Genomic DNA, 23,608 nt, shown 5'->3' on the forward strand with positions numbered 1-23,608 from the left:
GGTGCCCCTGGCTGGAGACACCAGGCCACACAGGCTGGGCCAGGCAGTCTGAGAGCTGGAGAACCAGCCTCCATGAACAGTCCCCTTTACATTGGCTGCAGCTCAGGCCAGCCAGGGGGGATACAAACCTCACACAACACAGAGCCTCCGGGCTCCTGCTCTCTGCTGCGCAGCTACTTAGCAAAGCACCTGCTACACCGGAGGGCCAAGTTCCCCTGTGCTGACTCCAGGGATGAACTGGGCCCCTACACTCAGGACACCCCTAAACTGGAGCAAATGCCAGGAGCACAGGCTCCCGGGGGCTAGGATTGGGGCGGTGGGGGAAGGGGGCTGTTACCTTTTCATGTTTCGCTCCTAGAACCTCTTCATCCTCACCAGACAGGAGTATGAGGGACTGTGACTTGCCCTCTCGGGAGTACTTGGGCCTGATCCTGTGGGCGGCATCGGGGGTCTGGCTGGGCTCTGCATTGGCCCTGGGCTCCACGGCAAGCCCACCCTCTTCGGATTTGCTCAGCGCCTTCCCAGGCTCCCCTGCCTTACTGGGAGGCTTTGAAATGTCACTGCGAGTGGACTTCCTGCCCTTGGCTGCCGAGGGGCTGCCCTCTGGCTCCTTCTCGCACTTCCAGCCCCTGCTGGACTTCGGCTTCTTGAACGCAAAGAAGTTTCCTATTTTCTTTTTGAAGGTCCGGGTGCCAGACGGCACGAGGCGGGCTGAGCCAGGAGAGATCCCCTGGGGGGCTGGGCTGGAGCAAGAGGAGGAAGCCAGGAAAAGAGTTAGCACAGGTGCTGATCGGAGACATGAACTGAGAGCAGGTACCAGAATCACTGTGCCCCCAATGCCAAGAACTGTGTCAAGCACTTCTCTGCTGCCAGCCTGCAGCCTGGGGAGCCAGTCCACAGGGAAGGGGCAGGAAAGGAACATCTTCATGGCAGAGGGGACTCACCACACCCTTGGAAAGGCAGCTGGCTCGGTGGCCTCTTTACTGTTTCCTTGTCTTTGAACTTCCCCCTGGCTACTGGGATTAGAAAAATCAGTGGGGGGGAGGCATGTTGGAGCACAGCCTAGCCCCAGTCCTAGCCCTTGGAGGGTGCCCAGCGGGCAGCAGGATGCGGGGCTCTGGGAAGGGGCTGGGAAATGGGGGTTGGCACGAGAAGATCCCCACCTGGGAGATTCATTGCAGACACACTTGGCTGCACATTTCACCGTCTCCCCTCCAGGAGCTTCGGCTGCAGAGGTGCAGCCGCCTCTCAGCTCTGGACCGTAGCTAGCCAGGTCGGGGTCCCTGGCCCTGGGGACAGCCTGTGCTGTTAGCATTCTCCAGCGCAAAGGCTCCTGTGCTAACACTGCCCCGGCCCGCACCGAGCAGCCGGCCCTCCACAAGGACGGGCCGGACTTCCCCCCAGCACTCAGCCACTCCCCGGGGCTGCACCGCTCTGCAGTCTCACACTAATCGGCCAGGATTTCTGCCCTAGCAAGTCAATAATTGAAGACGTTTCATACACAGTAGGTCAGGCGGCTTCGAGAGGCATGGCTAGTCCCAGAACCACCCTGACTAGGCCCGGCTCCTGACACCACCATTCCCTGCGCCACAGGGGCTGCCAGGTCCCAGGGACCGCGCGAGACGGAGGTGGAGAACCAGGAGCCGTCACTGACCGCAGCAGCCCTGGGTGGAGATCCAGGCTGCACCAGTGTCAGCTCCAGTGTCCTGTCTCAACCTGCACCAGGACGCAAGCTCAGTGATACCCTCCTCTCCTGGCCGGGAACACGGAGGGGACTTCCCAAGGCCTCCCACTTGGGCAGTCGTGATGGCAATTTTCCTCCATGGCTGACATGGTCCCAGAGTGTAGAGATGGCCACACTCCCTAGAGGCCAGCAGTAAATAGGGGTGTGTCTAGGCGGCCCGTGAAGGTAGCCTGGGGTGGCCACACCATTACTCCAGCTAGTAGCAGACACAAGCTGGCTCTTCCTCGGCTTTACATAGCCTCAGGTGCAAGGGCCGACAGCTGGCTCTGTAAGAACCCTGCCAGCTCCCCTCTGGGCACTGCTGCTTTCAGCACCACTGTTCATGATGAGTGCCCAGATCGCAGAAGACATCCTTCTCTACTTCCCCAGCACAGGCTGCTAGATACAGCCCAGCCCTTTACAATTCCCTCTTCCCTGCAGGGCAGGTTCCACCCTGTAACACTAGTGCTCTCTTCCCCCAGGATGGGGACAACTTCAATTGGCCAGGACAACAGCTGGCTGGGTACGAAAACCTAACTACTGCACTGCATGAGGCTGTGCCTGGCTCTCGTTCTTACCAGGAAGGGTCGTGCATTTCAGAGCCGGGCTTCTGCCAAGTTCAGGGGATGTCTCGATCAGGGAACACCTCCGGCTCCCAGTGCAGCAGGATGCACGAGTAGAGTTTTACACCGAGACGGGGGCGGGGGGGGGCAGATCTCAACACTAGTTTCATCAACAGGGATCACTATCGCTAGCTGGAAGGAAAGCCCAAGTGACAAGTGGTAGGAAATATAGATCAACACAACGACAGGGAAGCGAGTCCCGCTCAGCGGGAGGCTGCTTGTGGGAGGGGTGACAGAGCAAGGGACAATGAGGAAAACAGAGACCAGAGAAGGATAAGAAAGGAAAGGAGAGAAAATCTAGCTCAATTTTGACTCCTCCTGTGCGGGGAGGGGCGGGGGCAGAGTTTTGTTTGCGAACACACCTGAGCTAAGCCCTGCACAGGCCATGCTGCCTGGTTTCTAAGGTCTGCCCCAGCAATGCTCAGCCCACATTCAGTGCTTCCTGCCTTCCCAGCCCCAGTGAACGAGCCCTCCAGAGCCTGTCAGCCCCTTTGTGGAGGTGGAAACGGACGCCGGGAGTGAGCTGCCCGAGGACACGCAGCAAGTCTGGAAGGACAACCCACACGTTTTTGGCTTCCAGGTCCCAACTGACTGCATTAGCTCCCACTGCCCTTGTACACTGATTTCCTCCCAAAGGGCCATGGGCTTGGAAGAGCTAGTTTCAAATCCCAGCGCCCAGTCTGGTGCATCAGCCGACCTTGCCTCACTTCTCAAAGGCCACCTTCTGGCCAGGACCCCAAAGGGAGATGCCCACTAGCTGCAGAGCCCACTACACTCATTGTTAAGTGTAATAGTGCGAACCCCAGTGTCCTGGGCTCATTCCAGTTCAGGGAATGGCATTCTAACATCCTAAATGCCCCCTTGCACTTCCAGTTGGACTTGGTGGGCCAGGTCCTCAGCTGGCATCAGATGGTAGAGTGCCACTGAAGTCAGACCAGCTAAAGCTCTGAACCAGATTCTTACTCAGTCCTTGACCAAAACTGCGGTGTACCATTTCTGTGTGCTGTTAAACAGTTGCTGTGTCGCACCCCAGACATGAGTGCATTTCTGCAGTGGGTGAAATGATCCCTATAACATCCCACACCCAAACACAGATAGTGTATTGTGAGAATTTGCTAATATGTTCACAAGGCACTCGGAGTGCTAGATGAATGGTGTTTAAAAGCATTAATGTCTATTAATTAGTAGTGACCTGAATTTCAAACCATGCAAGGTAATTTTGCCCCAAGGAATGACTGAGGGCGATTCCCCAGTTTAGCATTAGCTTGTGACCCAGGCAACTCTTGATGCCAACTGGCACATGGCCTAAGGGTTACAGGACTCCCCTGGGCTTAGTATGCACATTCTAGTTCAAAGAATGCCATGTGAGGGCTCAAAGCCTGTGTCACACTGGTCAGCGATACTGTTGTGAAATGCATGTATAGCTGTCATGTAAGGAGTTCTGTATATACACTGACAATTACATTCTTACAGCCTGCATCCAATGTGAAAAGCAGGTTAGCTGTCAGACAGGAGCAGTTTGTCCATCTAATCTGTTTACATGTAAATTGAGCATTGTCTGGTTCACAAGGAGCAGCCACTGGCATTCTAAGCTAATGAAGAGCAGAGGGGACTTTAGAAGGAAAGTAGCAGGAAGAGATAGATGTGGGGCAGGATGGGGGAGAGGAACCCTGTCTTGATGTAAATATCAAAGGCTTGTTTTTGTCTAGTTTGGGGGTGCAAAGAGGACTCCCTCAGCAAGGAAGTGAATGGGCAGGAAGTTTGCTTCATGAAAAGGGATTCCAGCCAGGCTTGGTTGAAAACACTGGAGAAATCTTTGGGTAAGACCAGCTTCTTTAGACAGGAGGAGAACTTGTGAACTAAGTTTGGTCTCTAGAAAGTGTGTTATTGATTTTATTTGTAACCATTTCCAATATTCTTATTCACACTCACTTGAATCTCTTTGATAATAAACTGATTCTTGTTTTCACTATAACTAGATCAAAGTGCTGTGTGTTTAAGCTAAGGGGGTCCCTTGTCCAGTTTTGGCCTGGACAGTCCTCTGTTGGGGTGTTTTGTCCCCCGTCTGGTACTGGGACAAACCAGATGTGGCTCTGTCTGGTAGCGGACGGAGGATGCCCTTTATGAAGAGCACGCCGCTTTGCCCCCTCCGGCATGACCCCAATTCTCCAGTGTTCTGGAATCATGCGAGCGTGATGTTATGTTTAGCAGAGCTGTGTTCTAAGGTGTAACTCATGAGCTGCGGAGTCCCTTCCCTGTGGGAACGGCAGGTAATTCTGTGCATGGTCAGTGGATCAGGGACTGGACGCTCCGAGGACTTGTGGGTTGGTACATGTGCGTCACTGCCTGTACACAGACAGCGAGGCCCACGGAGGTCCAGAAGGCAGGGCTTGTGTTGCCAGAGAGCGGACACACAGCGGGCACGGCCCAGTAGCAGCTACAGTACTGAATACACCTCGTTTACTTACAGCGGTTCCTCTTGGATCAGCTTCTTGGTAAAGAACTCCTCTAGCCCTTCATCCACGCAAGTAATGCTTCTGTCCTCGTCATTCTCAGTCGGGGCTGGCTGGACCTACGAGCAAGTGCCACAGTCAGAACTGCTCAGTGCTGCAGAAGCAGGGAAGAGGGGAGGCGAGACGCCGGGGGAAAAGCTGAATTCAGGGGGACGCTCCCAGGAGAAAGTGAGAAATCACTCCCTGACGTTCCTACTGATGCAGCTGCTTTTTAATTGCACGCGCACGTACACACCTTTGTATAAATTTGCTGTTGAATAAATAAAACAACAGTACTAGCAACCAGCTCTTACCTAGCACTCGTCATCAGCAGATCTCAAAGCTCTTTATAAAGGAGGGCAACACTATCCCGGTTTCACAGGGGGGGAAACTGAGGTACAGAGACTTGCCCAAGGTCTCTCAGCAGGCCAGTGGCAGAGCCGGGAATATAACCCTGGTCTCCTGAATCCCAGGACAGCGCTCTATCTACTAGTGCAGTGGTTCTCAGCCAGGGGTATGTGTACCCGGGGGTAGCAGAGCTCTTCCAGGGGGTACATCAGCTCATCTAGATATTTGCCCACTTTGCCAACAGGTGACATAAAAGCACTAGCAAAGTCAGTACAAACTAAAATGTCATACAAACAATGACTTGTTTATACTGCTCTATATACTATACACTGAAATGTAAGTACAGTATTTATATTCCAATGGATTTATTTTTAATTATATGGTAACGATGAGAAAGTCAGTGATTTGTCAGTATTACTGTGCTGTGACACTTCTGTATTTTTATGTATGATTCTGGAATCAAGTAGTTTTTAAGTGAGGTGAAACTTGGGGTACACAAGACAAATCAGCCTCCTGAAAGGAGTACTGTGGTCTGGAAAGGACAAGAGCCACTGCAGTAGCTCACACGGCCTCCCTTCAATGCCACATGGCTGTGCATCAGAAGGGACATAAAGAAAAAACCACTCCAGAATAAGATCACAAGCCAAGTGCTGCTTCCATCATCTAAACGGTTTCTTCCCTGTTATAGGGTGCACAGCTGCAGGCCTGACAGTGAATTCAAACCCTCCACAGCCTTGGAGCACCTCCCGGCTGTCCCCAAACAACCCTGCCTGCAGGCTCAGACATACACCCAGCTCCAAGAAACAGCCTGGCCGGGCTGGGGTGATGCCTAGCTTCCCCAGTGTACTTTGCACCAGTGTGTTTTCTTCTGCGCCTTCCCAAGAGCTGATGCTTGAAGCCAAAGCCTGTGCTATGGCTAAGCTCCCCCTGCCATTATTGTGCAGCATTTCCAGCTGCTCAGCACTAGGTCTGAAAATTGCCCATGTGGTGCTTTTAGAACTTGCTGCCCGCTCATGCTTGGTGATGTTACCAAGTGAAGAGATTGCACCCGGTTCCAGGGAGATGGCCAAGAGCAGCCCAATCTTCCTCTTCCCAGCAACATCCTTGGGGCACGTGTCCCAAGTGACAGACTCAGGAGCGGCCTCATAAACGCTTTCCCCTGGACAGCAGGAGACTGCGTGCGTTCCATTTCACTTTCGACTTACTGGAAAAGCTCCAGGACAAGGCGCCCAGTTTTTAACACCCTAAGAAAACACCCCACCAAATACAGATTGCAAATATGGGGAAAATTCTAGGCCAAAACTGGGTGACATCAGAGCTGTGAGGAGTCAGATCATTTGTAGGCCATATAGTCTCCAATTTCTGGTCAGCAAAACCCATCCCTCACTCTGAGTACTTGCCCTGGTGCCAGATTGCTCTCCACAGATCCTTTGCCAGTATTTTGTCCCAGTGGCTTCTAAATGATCTATGCAGCCAGGGTTGGGGGAAGGAATTTCATCATTTCCCTTAGGAAACTATTCCACGTGCTATGGGTCTGATCCTGTCCCCCTGGAAACACCACTACTCCTGTGTGTGGGAGCAGGCCCCTGCTGGCCAGCTGCTAGCCCAGATCTCCTGCCCAAGCTTCTTCATTTCATCCCATGAAGGACTCCTCACCTCCTCCATGTCTGGCCCTTTCACTGCTCTCCTCACACGCTGCTCCAGTGAGCCTCTATCTTTACTTTATGGCAGAGCCCAGATCCGAGCATCATGTCCCAAATGTGTCACTCACTCAACAGCCTGGGCCACAACCCGCTATCTTGTAACAGGCCTGGGTCCACCCCCAAAACCACATTCCCCTCACACGTGTGCATCTGACTGGCTGGCTGCTCCCCCACTCTGTCACCCCATGGCCATAGGAACCGGAGAGGTTCCCCCAGACAAACACCGCTTGTTCTCCCAGGTCCAATTTGCTATTCTCCGCTCCTGTGTTGGATCCCACTGGTCTCTCTAGGGTTTCTCTGCCCTTCTTGCTCGTCTCACTCCCACCTCACCCTGTGCAGCCTTGCCTGCAAAGGTGAGGACTGGGTTAAGTGTGACCAATCAGAAGGGCCCTGTCCCGTGAGGGTTCCCCCAGCTAAACACATGGGGCATTGGCCTGTGCCATCCAGCAGTTCCTTTTCAACCCTGGGGTCGCGTTCACACCCAAGCCCAACCATGTGCTTTGATTGACAGGAGAAACACAAAAGACCGGCCTTCTGAGGAACTCCGGGGTGCTTGGGATATTCCCCTGGCGGGAAGCCTTGGCGGTTCACTCCCAACCCAGGCAGTGTTTGTGTCGTACCAAGGCGGTGCTATAGGCATGCGCCCCTGTGCACAGCAATGCCTGCAGCGCACACAGCTCTCCGCTGAGTCGATTTCTAGAGGCTGTTTTCCGAGTCTAGGGAGCATTTTGCATGGCAGACAAAAGCCCTCCGCAGCTACAAGAGAGGAACCCAGCAGGATGTGTGCACTCGGAGGATAATCACTTGTGGTTCTCAGAATGGGACCCCTCTGATTCCCCCACCCAACACGATCTCTGCTCTTGCAGAAGGTCTCTATGGCTTAGCAGTTTGAGCAACAAGGCCGGGGCAAGCGTGCTCAAGGGCTCCAGCGGGGAGGGCGGGGGCTGGAAACTAGCCAGGTAACTGCATCCCAGAGTGAGGGAGGTGAGCTCAGAGCATCCAACTGCCTCCGGGTGGCGACCAGCTCTAGCCACCCCTCGAGGGGCGGAGTGGAGACTGGCGAGCGGAATAGGTGACATCAACAAGCAAGCGACACTGCGTTATTGAGGGCTGCAGACCCCAGCCAGCTCCCACCTCCAGAGACAGGGAGCGGACAGGAGCTTTGCAAGGAACTAAAAAGGCAGCGGGAGGCCAACGCTCAGGCCAAGCCTGGCATACAGGAGCCTGTACCCTCCTGCCCCTTCACAGTGCCGGTCGGATAACTGCTTGCCAGCAGGGTGTCACGCTACGTGTTGCCCAGGCAGAAGGGGTACTAGCCAGATGGACAGCTAACCAGTGGGGTGTAACATAAAGCAGGGCAGGAGAGCTATGCGATCTTAACCCCTGTGCAACCCCCGCCTGCTGAGCCGGCACATCTCATGCTCATTTTGCGCACACACACTGAATGCCAACATGGTGCAACAACAGCACTGTCCAACCAAGGCTACGGCCAAAGCACTAGTACCACGAGCCCCATTTTCAGGGGCATGTATATGCAATAAGCAACTTACATCACCATTTACAGCCCCATTCACTTTGGCCCAGGAGAACTGCACCCTTTCCCCCTAGATCTGGGTGCAGCCTGCTGAGTGCCTCAGTTTCCCCAGCTGAAGATGGGGTTAGTCACATGGGGTTACCCAACTCCCAGGAAGGCTGCAGGGATGAACTAGTTACTGTGTTTAAGGCCCTTTGGAAAGAAAATGTAAAAGCACCAAGTGCAAAGTGTTATCATAATTCTATATGTTTAGTCCTATCGACAGGTCCGTGGAATGGAACACTGCCCCCCTGAGCCCCCTCCCCGACTGCTAGGAGGGCCACGGACTCCCTGGGGGTGCAGTCAGACACAGAGCAGCTGTAGTTTGTAATAATCCCAGCTAAACACCTGGAAGGGCTCTCATCCTCCCACACTTCCTCCTCCCCACTCACCTGCAGCAGCCCGCTCTGGCAGAATTCAAGCATGTTTATGGAGGGCTGGAGTTACTGAGTGCTAAAATGGGATCTGTTGCCTTGTGAACTGAATGCTCCCTTCTGGGGATTTTCCACGGCTCCATCAAAAGCCACAGGAGCCCCCCCCCACCCCCAGTCTAAATACAATGTACAAAGGGAGGACTGGGCTACAAAGCCCCTTCTAATGGGGTTACTTACAGGAGGTGGCAAAAGCTTTAAGCACAGTCCTATCTTCTCAGAGCCATCTGCTCCTGTTCCCACCGTGCAGACGCACAGGCCTCTCACGAGGCAAAACTTTTGCAGAACCCTTCGCATGGGCCTGTGTGGAGTAGTCAGGATTCTTTCCCAGCATTGTCTGCAGATGCAAACTGCCCCAGCGTCTGGGGGTGTCTGGCTCTGGGGTTCTGGCTCATGTTCGTCCCTAGTTCTAGGTTAGTTAACTCAGACGTTTTGTCCCACCAATGCCATGAATTAAAAAGTACTTTCAAATTGGAGCAGCTCTGCAGCACTCCCAAGCCCTGCGAGCTCACAGGAGCTCCAAGCATTGGCTGGGATGGAGCCAACATTTTGATTTCTCTTCCTACTGGGCCAAACTGGTGCTTGCAGGAAATGCTAATGAGGTCTCAACCAGGGTCTCTCCTTCTTCACTGCTAAGTGTTTGCCTCAGAGTGTGTCTTTTGAAGAATGCCTGTACACCTGCTAGCCACCGCTCTGCATCCCAGAGGTAGCCACAGTTCAGTGGCTTAATTATCCTTGGGATGCTCATTCTCCGACTCAGCAAAGTACTTAAGCAGGTGTATAAACCTTAAATACGCACCTGTAAAAGCTGACCTTTGGGCCATAGCCAGTAAAGCGAACTGGGACTGGCGCCTGATAGAGTGTGCTACCTCAATGGCTACCTACAACCAGCCCGAGGCACCCGAGCAACGGCCGCGGGGCACAAAGGTGCCCTTAGCATGCTGGGGTTCTCTGCTAACCATTTCAGGCATGTCTGAGCAGCCCCAGATGTCGAAGGCACCATGCAGAGAACCTGGCTAGTGAGCAGCAGCTGCAGAGCAAGGAGGGCACTGCACAACAAAACCAGACGTTGCAAGGGGCAGATGCCGAAGCACCTCGTCCCGGAGCCAAGGCGAGGGTGGGCAGCCTGGGAAAGGATGAACAGTGTTTGCCCCAAAGTTAGGTCAAATCCCTGGCACACTCAGACGAGCTGCAGTGACTCCGTTAGAAGGGTGCCTACCGCTCCAAGTGCAGACCTTGGCCCACCGTCTCCAAGGGACAGACAGAAACAAGCTACATCAGCGCTAGGTATTCTCCTCAAGAGTCCGACCCTGGTCCGGTCCCATGAGTTGCACAGGGTTGATGGCTTGCAATTGACAAGCGCAAGGCTATTTCTTCTTTGCTGGCATTTAAATCCATACCAGCTTTTCATTCCACCATTATTTGTGTCTCTGGAGAGCAGTGCCAGTGCTAAGCATCCACTTGCACGTCACATCTGTCAGATACGGCCCTAGCCAAATGCTCAGGCAATACTAACCCATAAGGACTCTCTCCTGCCTGGATCGGACTAGAAAACCCTACAGTCCAAAGGCAGTGCCATGCCAGTCCCCTGGGCCTGTCCCTGTCTGTAGGAGCAACTTGCTACTAGACTGGCCAGCATGGGAGGGAACTCGTCCTCTCTCGTGTAGAGGAGATGTGTCAAGACGATCACCCTCATGCTCTCAGCAGCCGCGCAAACCCGGGGCCTGACTGTCCCGCCAGTATAGCTTGCTAGTTAGTGAGGCAGTGGAGTCAGGCCGGCTGCCTCCCATGCACCCCCGTGGCCTGGGCTCACGCTAGAGGCAGCCTGCCTCCGTTTCCCCTCTTGGACTTTTCAAATAAAACTTCCCTTCAAGTTTTTTCTCGGGCAAAAATACCCCTCCCTAGGGCCTGGGCTTATTAATATAAAATAAGCCCTCAAAACCCTCCACTCCCCAGACCAAGTCTAATCCTAAGGCCACCCAACCCAAGCTTCCTCTTTCTCCTCCCAGGCCTTCCTGGCTGGGGCCTTTGCAGGCTCTTCCCTGGGTCAGGGTCTCTCCCAGGCCTCCCTGCCTAGGGCAACTCCCCTGGTCTCCAGTCTTCCCCGCAGGAGCCATTCCTCACTCTGCAGATTCAACCACAGCTTCTGGAGCGTTGCCCTTTGTGCAGCCCCCTGCTGCCCTTTCTAGGGAATTACCTGAGCCACCCCAGGGGTACCTCACTCTATAATCAGGGCTGGCAAGCCCCAGTCCCCTAAGGGGTGAGCCCCGGTACAGGCTGCAGCTCTTACTGCCGGTCCTGGATGCCAGCACAGCAGCGGCAATGCTCTGCACATGCCAGGTCTGAGCCCAGTGAAATCTTGGGCGGACGCGCCAGGGGAGGTTCCTGGGTCTCGTGGTGCAGGGAGAAAGGAGAGACCCTAAAAAGCCTTTCCTCTTTGGAGGCTGGAGGTTACCCTGCTCTCATCGACACAAGGAACTGTGTTGCTGGGAAGAGGCCGTTAAGACTTTTATCGTCTCAGGCTCAATAAGGAGCAGGAACGGTTTCTCTCCAATCAAAGCAATTCTCCCTTCCAGTTCATGGTGTTAGACCTTGGATGCCTGGCTGACCACCCCCCTGCACTGTGTGTAAACACACAGCCCCTGCTTGATGCCAGAGTTACCTCCCTCTGGCTGTGTCTGCTGGGCCCCAATGGAAGAGAGGGAAGGCGAGAAGCGAGGTCAGAGGGGCACCCTGTCTGCCAGAACAGCTGCGGAGCAGGGACACAGCCGCTAACCCTGACACTGGAGAGACGCAAAATCAGCGGCAGCCTGCTGAGCCCTCTGCGAAAATCCCATCAAACCCCTTTGGCCCACAGGAGATGCCTAAAGAAGGGGGTAGAGATGCAAGCATGCTATGAGAGGCCAGCCCAGTGCAATTCCCAGTGCACGACGTGGTCCTCAGCCAGGGACTCTCCCAATGCCCGTGCCAGGTGGCAGCTCCGCAGAGCTTGGAATGCAGGTGCCAGGTTTGATGCCATGCAGGTCCCAGGGCGGAATTCACCCTTGGCAGAGGGTAGGCTGCGCAAAGGGAGCCTCTGTGCCCCCTACATGCCAGGGAGGTGGCACTGGTGCCGAGTGGGGCTCGGAGGGTGGGCCGCACCTCCTCGGACATGAACCTGGAGCGGGCCAGACCTCTACCACTGGGAGCCTGGGGGGGGGCAACACCCCCATTACCCTTGCTCAGAACAAAGCCCACGTACGGGAGTCTGAGCCCTGCCACATCAGCGTAGGGGAGCTGCAGCCTGCCTGCACCGAGAGCTGATGCTTGCTCCCAGGAAGGGCTGGGGAGCACCAGACTCTCCTTGTGTGCTGGGCAAACCCTGGGTTCATTCTGCATGGAGACAGAATCCCCTGCTTTGAAAACGAAGGCAGCCAATGGTCAATTAACAGAAACAGCTTGACAAGGGAACCAAACTCTGCTCCTCAGCTTTTTAAAACCATCCCGCTGTGAGATGGGCTAGTCTGGCCTAAATGACTACCCACCTCCCCCAGGAATGGTGATCTCTCGCTTTATTTAGGCTCTAACTCCACAGCCCCCCAAAGTTACGTTGCCTTCCCCCGAGGCCTAAGGCTGAGTTATAAATGAACTGATTGACAGAAAGGGGGCAGATCCTGTCACTTTTGAAACTAATCAAATGAGTCAGAAGTATCAGAGAGCCGTATACCAGTCAGTGAGCTTTTTTACTGTGGAAAAGATTCACTGTTAATTCCAAATGTGTTCAAAAGGATAAGGGCCGTCTCACCAGGCCAGTGCATCCTTGGGGCAAACAAGCATCTAAGAGTTAAAGCAAATTTCCCAGTTTTGCTGAAGGCTCCGGTAGGTAGGAAATACACCCCCATCAGAGACCTTCAAGCCAGCCAAAAAGGTTTCAAATCAATATACTCAGACAGAAAACGACACTGCAGACGGGCAAAGCCCCTGCATGCAAACTGCAGCTTCTCTGCTTGTGTCACATCTACAATATTGCTGCAGCATCTCAAGAAAGATTTTAGCAATCCACCGGCAATATAAAGCCACCACATACCCTCAGCTAAAACCTCCTCCTCCAAGGTAAAAACCAGCAGCAGCCAAAGCCCAGCTGATGACTGCATAACAAAACAGCTGTATCTGCTCGGTATCTTTCATCTTTCAGGGCTGGAATAACTGCTGGTTAAAGATATTTCCCCGTGACATAATTAAGCCCTGCCTGACGAAGAAGGAAAAGCAGGCTTACGCTCGGCTTGCTTGGAGGCCGCTTGTTCCTGCGGTGAGGTCGGGGCCTAGCTCGGGTGCAGTGCTCCAGCTTCTCTCCCTCAGTTGGCAGGTCCATGAGGGACTGTATGGGTGCAGGCTCTGGGAAAGGAAGCAAACTGCTTCCAGTCTCAGCATCCTTTGTGGAGGCAGGGCGTGACTTCAGAGAGGCACAGCTGACTGACAGCAGAGCCTGGTGAGTTCCAATCTTGTTATCTTCTGCCTCTGCCTGAAGATCGAGCTCCGACAGACCTGGGGGGGTGGGGGGAAGAAGGTGGAGAAAACCTTTGAAAATCTGGCACAGGCAGAATGCTGTGCCTGCGCAGGGAGATTATTACACAAGCAGCTCAGACAGCCTTGCAGATCATGGCTAGCACGTTCAGTGCTCCCAGCACCACAGGGGAAAAATAAACCTTGCCACAGTTTGCAAAAATGCCACAGACAGTGGGAGTAGCTTGTGCATCAATCTCTTGGAATGGACTTGGGGCCTGGCCTTCCATGCACAGAACTTCCCTGGGGATCGGTGGGAGCTCATGCACAGAGGGCTGGCAGCATCTGGGCAGACTTTTGTGCATGTCAGTAGGGCACCGGTCAGGGCTCGCTCCTGCTCTGGGCACAGGCAGCTGAAGAGCTGCCGGGGAGAAATTGCTGCTCTCCTTTTAACTTTTAAGTGGACAAAACTAGCAAGAATCGATTCAAACAGAGCCCAGTTTAGCCAGGTGGCACTTGGACTGATAACAGATGTCATGCATTCAGTTCCAATAAGCTTGGTCTAACAGGCTAGTGTGTTAGACATAAGGTCTTGGGGCAGGGGCTGTTTCCTTGTTCTGTGGCTGTACAACGCCTGGCACAGTGGGGTCCTGGCTAGGGCTCCCAGGCACTCTGACAAACACAACCGATAATAAAATAATAATTAACAATAGTTTTAATCTGTGATACTGTATTACCCTGAAACAGCACACACGCCAATAGAGATTAATCACATCCCAGCAGAGTACCCAAGGGGGGAGCTACAATGGGTGGGGCAGATCAGCTGAGTCCCACTTCCCTGCTCCCACTCACCTGCCTGTGCTCTATGGGAATTCACCCCCGGAAGGGCTAGAGGGGATGCCCCTGCCTCCCACCCCTAGGGGTTCTGTTGGGGAGATGCAACGGTTATGCTCCCACCAAGGACCTTCTATAGCGGAGGGTGGGTCAGGTCAGCACTGCCCTTTGGTGGCCTGGACCAGTACCTTCTCTCTGGAGCCTGTATGCCTGCTGGCGGTGAAGAGGTTCCCATCACCCTTGCAGCTGGCAGTGGCCCGGGTAGGATCAATACCACTCAAAAACGGCTGCTCCGGAACCAGCCATCGGAGCCACAAGGGCAAACCCTGTGCCCACACAGAGACCAATGACTCCGATCAGACCCCATGCAGTGCTGGGGCCCACCACACTGATCCAACTGCAGGATCAGGGCCTGCGTCTGTTCAGCTGCATAAGCAAGGTACCAGGGTGAGTGTCTCTCTGAGAGGCAACAGGCAACCAACCTGGAGTGCCGCGCATTACACACCCCCATCACATGCAGACTGACAGACAGACCTCAGGAGGGTGGCTGCACAACGGCTAGTATTTCTACTGACCTGACCACACGTGTTCCAGAGAGTCCACATTGCTCAGACTCTCCTGCTTGGCCCTCCTTGCTACGTGCGTTAAACACCGACGTGTGGCTGTCCACGATCAGCTCTGTGCTGACGCAGCGCTAAGCGGGAGATCAGGGCCTAGTGCAGCTAGAAGGGGGTGCTACTGGCAGGCAGGGCACTTCCTCGCTGGGCTCAACGGCATTTGCTTTCTTAAGTCAGTCCCTTCCTCAGCTGTAGCCAGCTGGTGGGGAAGGAGAGAGAGACCGCTTCCAGGGGAGGTACAGCCAATCCTGGCACAGCCAAACCTTCTCCTTTCACTGCAAAGCAACATATCAGAGCTTCACAGGGGAGCCCAGCCCTGTCCTTCCTCCCTCTAGCTCTAAGAGCCCTTGGGGAGGTTCTGCTCCTGTTCCATTGTAGCAGACGGCGACTCCAGCACACAAAGCTGTTGGGCATGGATATTCGTACAGGATGTTTTGCCTGTTGAAAGCTTCCCTTTAAGCAAATCCATTTTTCCAGCTGGCCAGATTCTGTGACAAGAACGCCTGGGGCCGACTGCTACAAACCTCCCTGTGCCCTCTCTGCGCTGCAGTCGGAGGGCGACACCTGGAGCTGACAAAAGCTGCTCTGCCAGCATCACCACGGAGAGATGGCAGCCGCGCCCGCCTCTCCGAGCACTGCGATTCTCAGCGTGTGTTCTACCATCATCGTTTGATGCTCATCCGCCTGATCTACGCTGCGCACCGGACAGACCTTCCCCTCGGAGCAGGGAAGTAGTAACATCTCCCTGCAACTGCCTGTGGACTAAATCAGATAAAGCTTATTTCTACAGACCCAGCCAATGGGAAATGCTCCCCCCATGGGACAAAGCACGAGCAGTGATTTTCAGATTCCCACAAGCCCTGAATCGATCTGGGGCTCAGCAGTAGGGCTGAGTGGCTCGAGAAGTCTCTCTCCTCACCCCAGAGCAGAGCCATGAGTCACAAATGCCTCACACAGGGTTATTACTCAGAGAGAGCTGAAAACCACATGTGCACCTTTCTAAACAGATATTCATGGGGCTGCCCCAGGGCATCTTGGGAAAGGAGGTGTTTCATTTCATGTCACAATTCCTTACAATGGCTCCAGTCACTGGCCCCAGGCACTTTATGCTAAACAAGGGGCCGGCACTTCCTATTACGCCTCCCCATGGACTCGAGGGGAACTTAAAACCATGCCTCACAACATGAGACAGGTGAACCAACTGGGCCAGCGGGACCCCACATGAGCGGTGATACCAGCACTGTCCCAGGCTGACTGGCACCAAGCCTGCTGCTAATCTGGAGGCCTGGAAGCTAAATCATGCTAAAATATGGGGCTGTGGCCACAGGGTGCTAAAGCCACTAGAGAAGGAGGAAGACTTTGGGGACAATGCAGACGAATATATCCAGGCAACAAGACATTTGTATATCAGTCACAGAAGCACGGCTTTGATCTGCTGGGTTTGTTCTCATAAAAGAGAGATACCAGGTTCACTCTGTCCCGTAGAAGCTCTGGAGTTTGGCTCTCCGGAACCAGGAGAGCTGTGCAAGCTGGTGGAAAGGCAAATTTCAAGTGAGATCCCTTCCCAGATCTGCATCCACATGGTGCCAGCAGCCTTGTGGGTAATTCTGACATCGCCTGGCTGACTTATAGCAACGTGACTCAAAAGCAACACCTGGTGTGAGGCGTTCAGTGAAACCGGTAATGCCAAAGCCCCAAGATGCTCCTATTGGAGTCAATGGAAGTTTTACAATTGACTTCTATTGGAGAAGGATTCGCTCCAGATGCAGTAAGTCACCATAAAGCTCTTCAATGGAGAGGCAGCCTGTGTCCAATTCAGGGGCCGGGCAACGTCTGCGCCAACCAGACTACATCAAAAGTCAGGCCCACCCCGTATCTATTTGGCTGCCCGCGGGAAACAAACCTGCAGTCTTAGGCCAGTCTCTAGAGTCCATAACTGAAACGCACCACCACGAACCCCACCGAGGAGACGGAGAGCTGAATACTAGCCGCACTGGGTGGGAGGACTGTCACCACCACCTTAGGACTGCTCCGCGGCTGGCCAGGGGCTGGGACCTTGTCTCGTTCCCATGTGCATACCCTGTCAGAGTTTCGCTGGGCAAAGTTCACTGCCCCCTGGGACTCCTACTTAGGGCAGCGGGCACTCTCCAGGCCTCTCTCCTCAGCGTCCCTGTATTTTGACCATCTGACCTGCACCCCCATCCCTCTTTGGAGAGAGTCTGTCTCCTGTCCTCATAGGTTCTGTGGCCCCTCCCTCCACCCCCATCCCAGAATTTAAGTCATCTGACACCTGCACTACCAGGGATTGATGATAGACACCTGGATATCATCTGTGATGCCACAATAGACACCTAAAAATGACCAACCCTGCAGATGTCAGAGTAGCCACTGACTCACAGCGACACACAGTTGTAAGCAGAGAACATCTCTGCATCAGCCTTACTTCTCATGGCAGGCATGGGCCGGATGCTCCTGAAGTGCTTGTTCTTCCTCCTCAGAGCCATCTTATACTGCAGAGAGAGGGGGAGATGTTGCTTTTCAGTGTGCAGTGCTCTGCAAAACGTACACAGGGCTAATTGCAAGTGGAGAGCAATTCCATTCGCTTTCCTTGAATAACCAGGCCTTGGAGGGGCTGAGATGGCAAAAGCCAAGATTACAAAACAAAATCTGGCAGCTGCATTACAGGCTTTGGGCCTGCTACATTTGCATTTTAAAATGGGCTCCAAATCATAGAATCTCAGGGTTGGAAGGGACCTCAGGAGGTCATCTAGTCCAACCCCCTGCTCAGAGCAGGACCAACCCCCACTAAATCAGGAAGGCTATAAAAATCCAAACACTCCCAGAGAACCACCCAAATCTATGAATGATTGTACCGGCAGTTATTTTAATTGTCTTTGTCTGGACAGATCAGCACCCCTTGAGCACAATTAATATTGCTCAGAGCTCAGGGAAAGGTTTAACATCTCCTTCTATTGGATCTTGATTTAATATCTTTAACCCACTGTGTCAGCCTGGACATTAGCATGAAGGGGAGAGAAGGAACCCAAGCCATACCTCCTCAGCTGCAAAGCTTTTCTCAGCAACACCCAGCAGATTCCTGCTCTTCTTTAGCTGAAAATAGTCTTCCTCAATATTGTCTGCCTGTAGCACATGAAGATCTGGAGGTTGCTTGGGGAGATCTTCTGCCTAAAACCATTAGGTAGCCCTTGAATGTGCCCTGCCGTGCTTCATCGGGGGGGAATAATTTATGTATAATAATGCCCTGCTCCTTATGAGCTCCAGTAACATGCCATCCATGTTCCTATTGCTAGCAGGCTTCTGGCCTGCCAAAACTTCCCCCTCACAGCCCAGGTGTGGTGCCAGCAGAGCCCACTTCAGACACGGAGACCTGACACAAAAATCCAGCTGGTGTTGGTTTTCCCCTGGCGATTCCTTACTGCTCTCAGCCACAGGGTGGCTCCTGGCCCTCGCACCAAAAGGGGCAGGAGACAAATAGCACCAAAGAGTCAATCCCAGGATGGTGCCATAGCAAGGGGAGGGCAACAAGCCCAGCTGCTCTGCTGGGGAGGGGGAATACCTGGGGGAGAAGCCGGCCTAGGAGAAAAGCAGCGAGCGGAAGTTCTGAACAGGGGCTGCACAACAGCTGCTCCCCGTCACTAGACTGGGCAATGCCCGAGGTCAATGGCCTTGGCACGCCAGGGATTAATTGTGGCTTTAAGTCAGAGCCCTTGGTGAGGAGTGTGGTGGAGCAGTGACTCAGGTCGGAGGCAGGCCCGGTGCCTCCGGGGCCCTTGGAAGGGCGCAGCTGCCTCACCCTGTGCAGACCACGGTGTGCCACTGCCCTGGAGAGGAGGCAAGAGCCAGAGCTCCAGTCTTGCCCTCTTTGAAGGCTGGCTCAGCTGCGGGTGCTAGCCCTGGCAGCTGCCGAGGACTGCAGCAGGGGAGAGTCTTTGCAGTCAGCTGCCTCGTGCCGGGCAAAGCCCAGTCTAGCCCCACCAGTACAGTGGGCACCCTGAGACCCCTGGGCCGCGCCAGGAAGTGGGCCATCCATGTGGCCGCCGGCACTAGGAGCAGAAGGGAGAGGCTGTGTGCTCAAGCTGGCACCTCTCTGCCTGGCAGAGCCCCGGAGGAAGGAGAGAACAAACATGGCTACTCACCAGCCTGCACTGAGTACTTGTCAGGTTTTCTAGCACCTCGTGGATCAGCCCGTCGGCCACAGCCGCAATGACAGACAGCCTGATTTCGCTGTGAGAAGAGACAGGGCGGTTAGTGCGCGGCGGGGTGGGGGGGGGGTGAGGGGGGACGACCCTCGGCATGGCTGAGCCCCCCATCCCATGGGAGCAGTGGAGGGGAGAGGGAAGGCCACAGAAGCCATTTCCCATCCCAGTAAGCCAGTGCTGCAGCCGGGGAAGATGCAAGAGAACAGGCCAGGAAGCAGGGCTAACCAGGCCCCCACCTGCATCGCGCTCATGCTAAGGAGCCGGAATCGTGAGCCGGGCCCTGTGGTACCAGGTGCTGCACATACAGCCCCTGCCCTGCAGAGCTCACATCGAAGTACAAGCCAAGCTAGCCTCTAGCCACTGCAGCCGGTGCTGGGAGAGAGCCTGCCAGGCAGTGTGGAGGGCAAGGCTGGCGCTGGGGCGAGGGCACAGGACAGGAAGCCAGGAAAGCGGAGAGGAAATGCCCTGACAGGCTGAACATGGCCCCTGGGATCCGTCCCCAGCCCCGCCATAGACTCCCAGCACCTCTCAGCCTCCCCATCATGGGGATAGCGAGACCGGCCTCTTCTGCATGCACTAATTACTCCAAGGGGCCCAGAGTCCCTTGCCTGGGCAGCCCCACAGGAGGGGGTCAGAGCTCCCCAGCCATGCCGGGGGCAGTGCATCACCCTGAGGGAGCCCCTGGGGCGCCGGAGGAGGAAGGTTTACGACCCCATCCAAAGGGGAGCCCTGCACTGTGGGCTAATCTGAGGGGGGAAGGACAAGGCCAGAGCCCCGCCGCATCCTGCCCTCGCTTGGGTGGCCAGGGGACTGAGGGCCCTAGACCTTGTACTGCCCCATATGCAAGCTCAAGCTGGGCTGAGCTGGGCTGCGGGGGGGGACAGCTGCTCTCCAGACCCAAATACCTTTGATAGTGAGCTAGGAGCCGCAGAGCTAACAGACCATTCCAGCAGCTTGCAGATTCGCCAGGCAGCCCAAGGGCATGTGGGGTCCGTACAACAGGCACCCACAAGACCAGGATACGGCCTGAGCACAGACCCCCAGCCCCGCCAAAGGGAAAGTGGCACCAGGCACCGCTCCGCCGAGCTGCAGGGAGTGGGCAGACCCATGCGGAGGCTGCCTGAACACAATCTGCTCGTGCCAAAGCTGCCGCCCTCACATCACCTGCACTTGGTTCCTAGGCAATGGGGCACAGGCAAAAAGGGGGGAATCAGAGTCACCCCCCCCCAGCCCGGGCCCTGTGGCAGAGGAACAGCTTAGCCTTCTGTACAGCAGGAAAGTGAAGGGATGGGTTCCCAGGAAGCAGCTCCCACAAGACCCTCCGTGCAAATAAACCAAGGAGGGAACGTGAACTGCGGGCCCAGCGTCAATCTTGTCTCAGTCTGACCCGTATCTGAGGCCTAGACACCTTGACCCTGGCCTGGTCTGGTCTAGGGCATTGAGCAGAGGACTGGGACCTATGAGTCCCGGGTTCTAGGCCCAACTCTGCCACACGCTCACCATGTGACTGCACCTCCCTGCCTCTGTTTCCCCTTCTATAAAATGGGGACAACGATGTTGCACTCCTTTGTCAGGGGCTCAGCTCCAGCAGTTTTTGAAACACAGGTATGGACTGCCAAGGAGAGAGGATTGTGAGCGCCAAGGATTATTCGATTGGTTAGCACTCACCTGGAAACTCCCAGACATGCATCACAAGTGGCTGGGAACCCAGATCCAGAGTCTGCACTGGGGCCTGGCAGGAAGCCTTGAGCCAGCAGGGAGGGATAAGGATTTGGGCAGGGCGGGGAAGTGCAAACCAGGCTGTTCTGGTCCATCTGGCAGGGAGCTGTGGTGCGAGGGGAGGGACAAGGAGCCTGTGCCACCGCCACTTGGGCAGGGATGCCCCGTCCACTTGCTTTGCCCACTCTGGGCTGCGATCACAGACTATCAGGGCTGGAAGGGACCTCAGGAGGTCATCTAGTCCAACCCCCTGCTCAAAGCAGGACCGATCCCCAACTAAATCATCCCAGCCAGGGCAGTTTCCCCCTACAGACAATGGGGAGGGGGGAAGCAGGGCTAGATGTGATATAATGCACCCCTTGAATTGGGAAGCTACATCTGCCCCATGAGGGACGCTGTTATTCTCTGTTTGGATCTGAGATGCGACCCTGCAGGGTGCTGAGGGGTAGATGCTTTGCTCCTTTCAGGAGCAAGCCCCTAGTTCCTTAAAGGAAGATCAAAGGCTGGCATGAGTGCGAAGCCCGGGCCTGGCCCAGCTATCCTGTAAGAAGGATGCCCGGGAACACCTGCTAGAGGGGAATGGGCCTGCATTTTAATTTGCACAGGGGACATGAAATACATTTGCTCAGAGAGAGCAAACTAGAGAGGGCAGCCCAGCCTCCCTGTAGGCACTGGGGAGCCAATCACTGTAGCTGAGAACTGCTGCGGAGCGATTTAGTCCTGCAAACAGACGACCCTCTCCCCCACCCCCAAGGTTACAGTGGAAGTGAGTTATCAACCACACAGGGCCTGATGGAGTCTGACTCCCAGACAGAATTCATGCACCCAGTTTCCCTGCTACCTCATCCATGAAGCAGCAGCCCCGGCCTGAGAACTCTGCTCTGATGGGTGCTGACCAGGCTAGTCCCGAGGCCAGGAGGCTGGGGTGGAGGGTGCGAAGAAGGGACTAGTCCTACATCACAGACTGCCCCACATGCACGGTGCAGAGCCTCTGTGATGCCCACGCCCTGATGTGCGGAGAGGGGAGAGACTGGTGCCAGGGAGCAGCCTGCCCAATACAACATGCTACCTCAGCAGCCAGCTGTGACTTCAGCTGCAAATCCCAGTGGAGGCCAACGAACGCTGGCCCAGGCAGGGAGCTGCATGGGGGTCCCTGCTACACTGGACTTGCTCACTACACCGCGGAGCGAGCCTGCGCTTCTGCCAGACAAATAAAACACCAGCTCCCCTCTCTTCCTGGGGGAAGGCGGGCAAGCAGATCGGAGGCACGGGCTACTACTGTTTGGCCAGGCTGACGTAAAACTGTGAGGAAACGTTACCCACGCGAGTGCCAACTCGCCCCGCCAGCCGGGTCACTGCTCCCAGTGTCCCTGGTTTGCCCTGGGGAGGCGAGACAGGACAGTGCTGGGTGACACCTGGTGCAGAGCCAAGCCAGAATGGGCAGGGCTCTGGACAGCACAGGGCCGGACGGGAATCCCACGGAGAGGAAGGTCCTAGAGCCACAGCTTGGCTGGCGGCCCGCTCGCTGTGCTGCCAGGCTGGCCCCAGGGAGCAGGCCTGGCTAGTTACAGCTCAGCAGCAGCAGGAGCTGCCCCCGCCACCCTGCTGTGATTCTGGCGGAGGACATTCCCTGGGCTCGGGGCGGCTGCCAGGCCGCAGGCAGCCGGAGAAAAGCAGAGGTGGCAGCACACCCAGGGAATCACTATTAAACTCCACGTCTTTCCCACCGATCTCCTCGCCCCACCTCATCACCGGCCCGCTCTACAGCTCCGCTCTGGCCCCACGCGCTTCCCAGGCTCCTCACTCAACGATCCTGCGCCCAGTTAGGACAAGGGAGCTACTCTGGATTTACACATGCACATGAGCGTAGAGACTGGCCTTCTGCCTCCTTTTCCCTCTTCAGGGCATGCACCAACACCCTCCCTGCTCTTCCCTGCCCTCTCCCTCTGCCTCTTCAGCAGTCCCCACACCCTTGCTGCCCCAGGCCTTGGCTTGCCTTATTTAGGGCAGGTCTACACTACGAATTACTCTGGCATAACGACGTCACTCAGGGCTGTGAGAAATCTGCCCCCTTGAGCCGGTCGGCACAGAGCGTCTTCACTGAAGCACTTCGGCAGCAAAGCTGTGCCAACGCAGCATTGTAAGCGTCGACCTGCCCCCACGCTGCAAGGAACTGGCCGGATCTACCTTTGTAAAGCGCTGCATAAATTCACAGCACGCCAGAAATGCTTCGTATCAGCTTGTTCCTCTGGTGCGGCTATCTAGGATAGAAGTGAAGCAAAGGCCAGGTGCCAGCTGAAATAATTTATCTCAGCTACGTGCCATAGCTGCTCCCAAGCAATAGCGGAGCAGCCGCTGCGCCTGGCTAACCCGGCTGGTTTTGTGGGTTATATTTCAAATGCGTGACAAAAGCTAGAGACTCTCTCACTCACGTTAGCTTGCTGAACACATCAGTGACCAGCTGGTCCAGGACAGCGCTCAGGCTGAGGTGGTCCTGAAGGATGATTCGCTCACAGATCATGTGGACCAGCCGGTCCCGAAGGCCACTCTTCTGCAGAATTGTAGGACACAGATTCTGGGTGGTATCCAGCACGGCCTGCATAATAGCCTGGGCCATAAATCAAAGCAGAGGAGCGGCACTGAAGGAGGGTCACTCTCGAACACAGCTTGGTCAATGGTCTATGCACCTGCTATGTGCTTAACCCACTGCACGCAAACATTACTCCACGAAGGAATAGTCCTCTACAGCAAACGTGTCAAGAGCAGCCAGAGGAGCCGCTGAGTTCTGAATTGTGGGCTCTCCTCATTTTTAATATGGAGACCACATGTCCCATCATGCAATG

General features: G+C 55.1%; 1 protein-coding gene across 1 annotated transcript in view; it reads right to left on the minus strand.

The window, feature by feature from the left end:
- CARMIL2 (capping protein regulator and myosin 1 linker 2) overlaps positions 1–23,608 on the minus strand; it is a 131,178-nt gene that overhangs the window by 21,236 nt on the left and 86,334 nt on the right. The window contains exons 27-33 of the mRNA XM_074968329.1: positions 23,198–23,373; positions 18,984–19,071; positions 17,881–18,012; positions 17,270–17,336; positions 13,149–13,417; positions 4,815–4,918; positions 338–743 (exon numbers count right to left, since the gene is read on the minus strand). Of these exons, the coding sequence (XP_074824430.1) occupies positions 338–743; positions 4,815–4,918; positions 13,149–13,417; positions 17,270–17,336; positions 17,881–18,012; positions 18,984–19,071; positions 23,198–23,373 (1,242 nt within the window). The remainder of the gene's footprint in view (positions 1–337; positions 744–4,814; positions 4,919–13,148; positions 13,418–17,269; positions 17,337–17,880; positions 18,013–18,983; positions 19,072–23,197; positions 23,374–23,608) is intronic.

The sequence above is a fragment of the Natator depressus genome, chromosome 12 (genome assembly GCF_965152275.1).
Source record: "Natator depressus isolate rNatDep1 chromosome 12, rNatDep2.hap1, whole genome shotgun sequence".
NCBI classification, from domain to species: Eukaryota; Metazoa; Chordata; order Testudines; family Cheloniidae; genus Natator; species Natator depressus.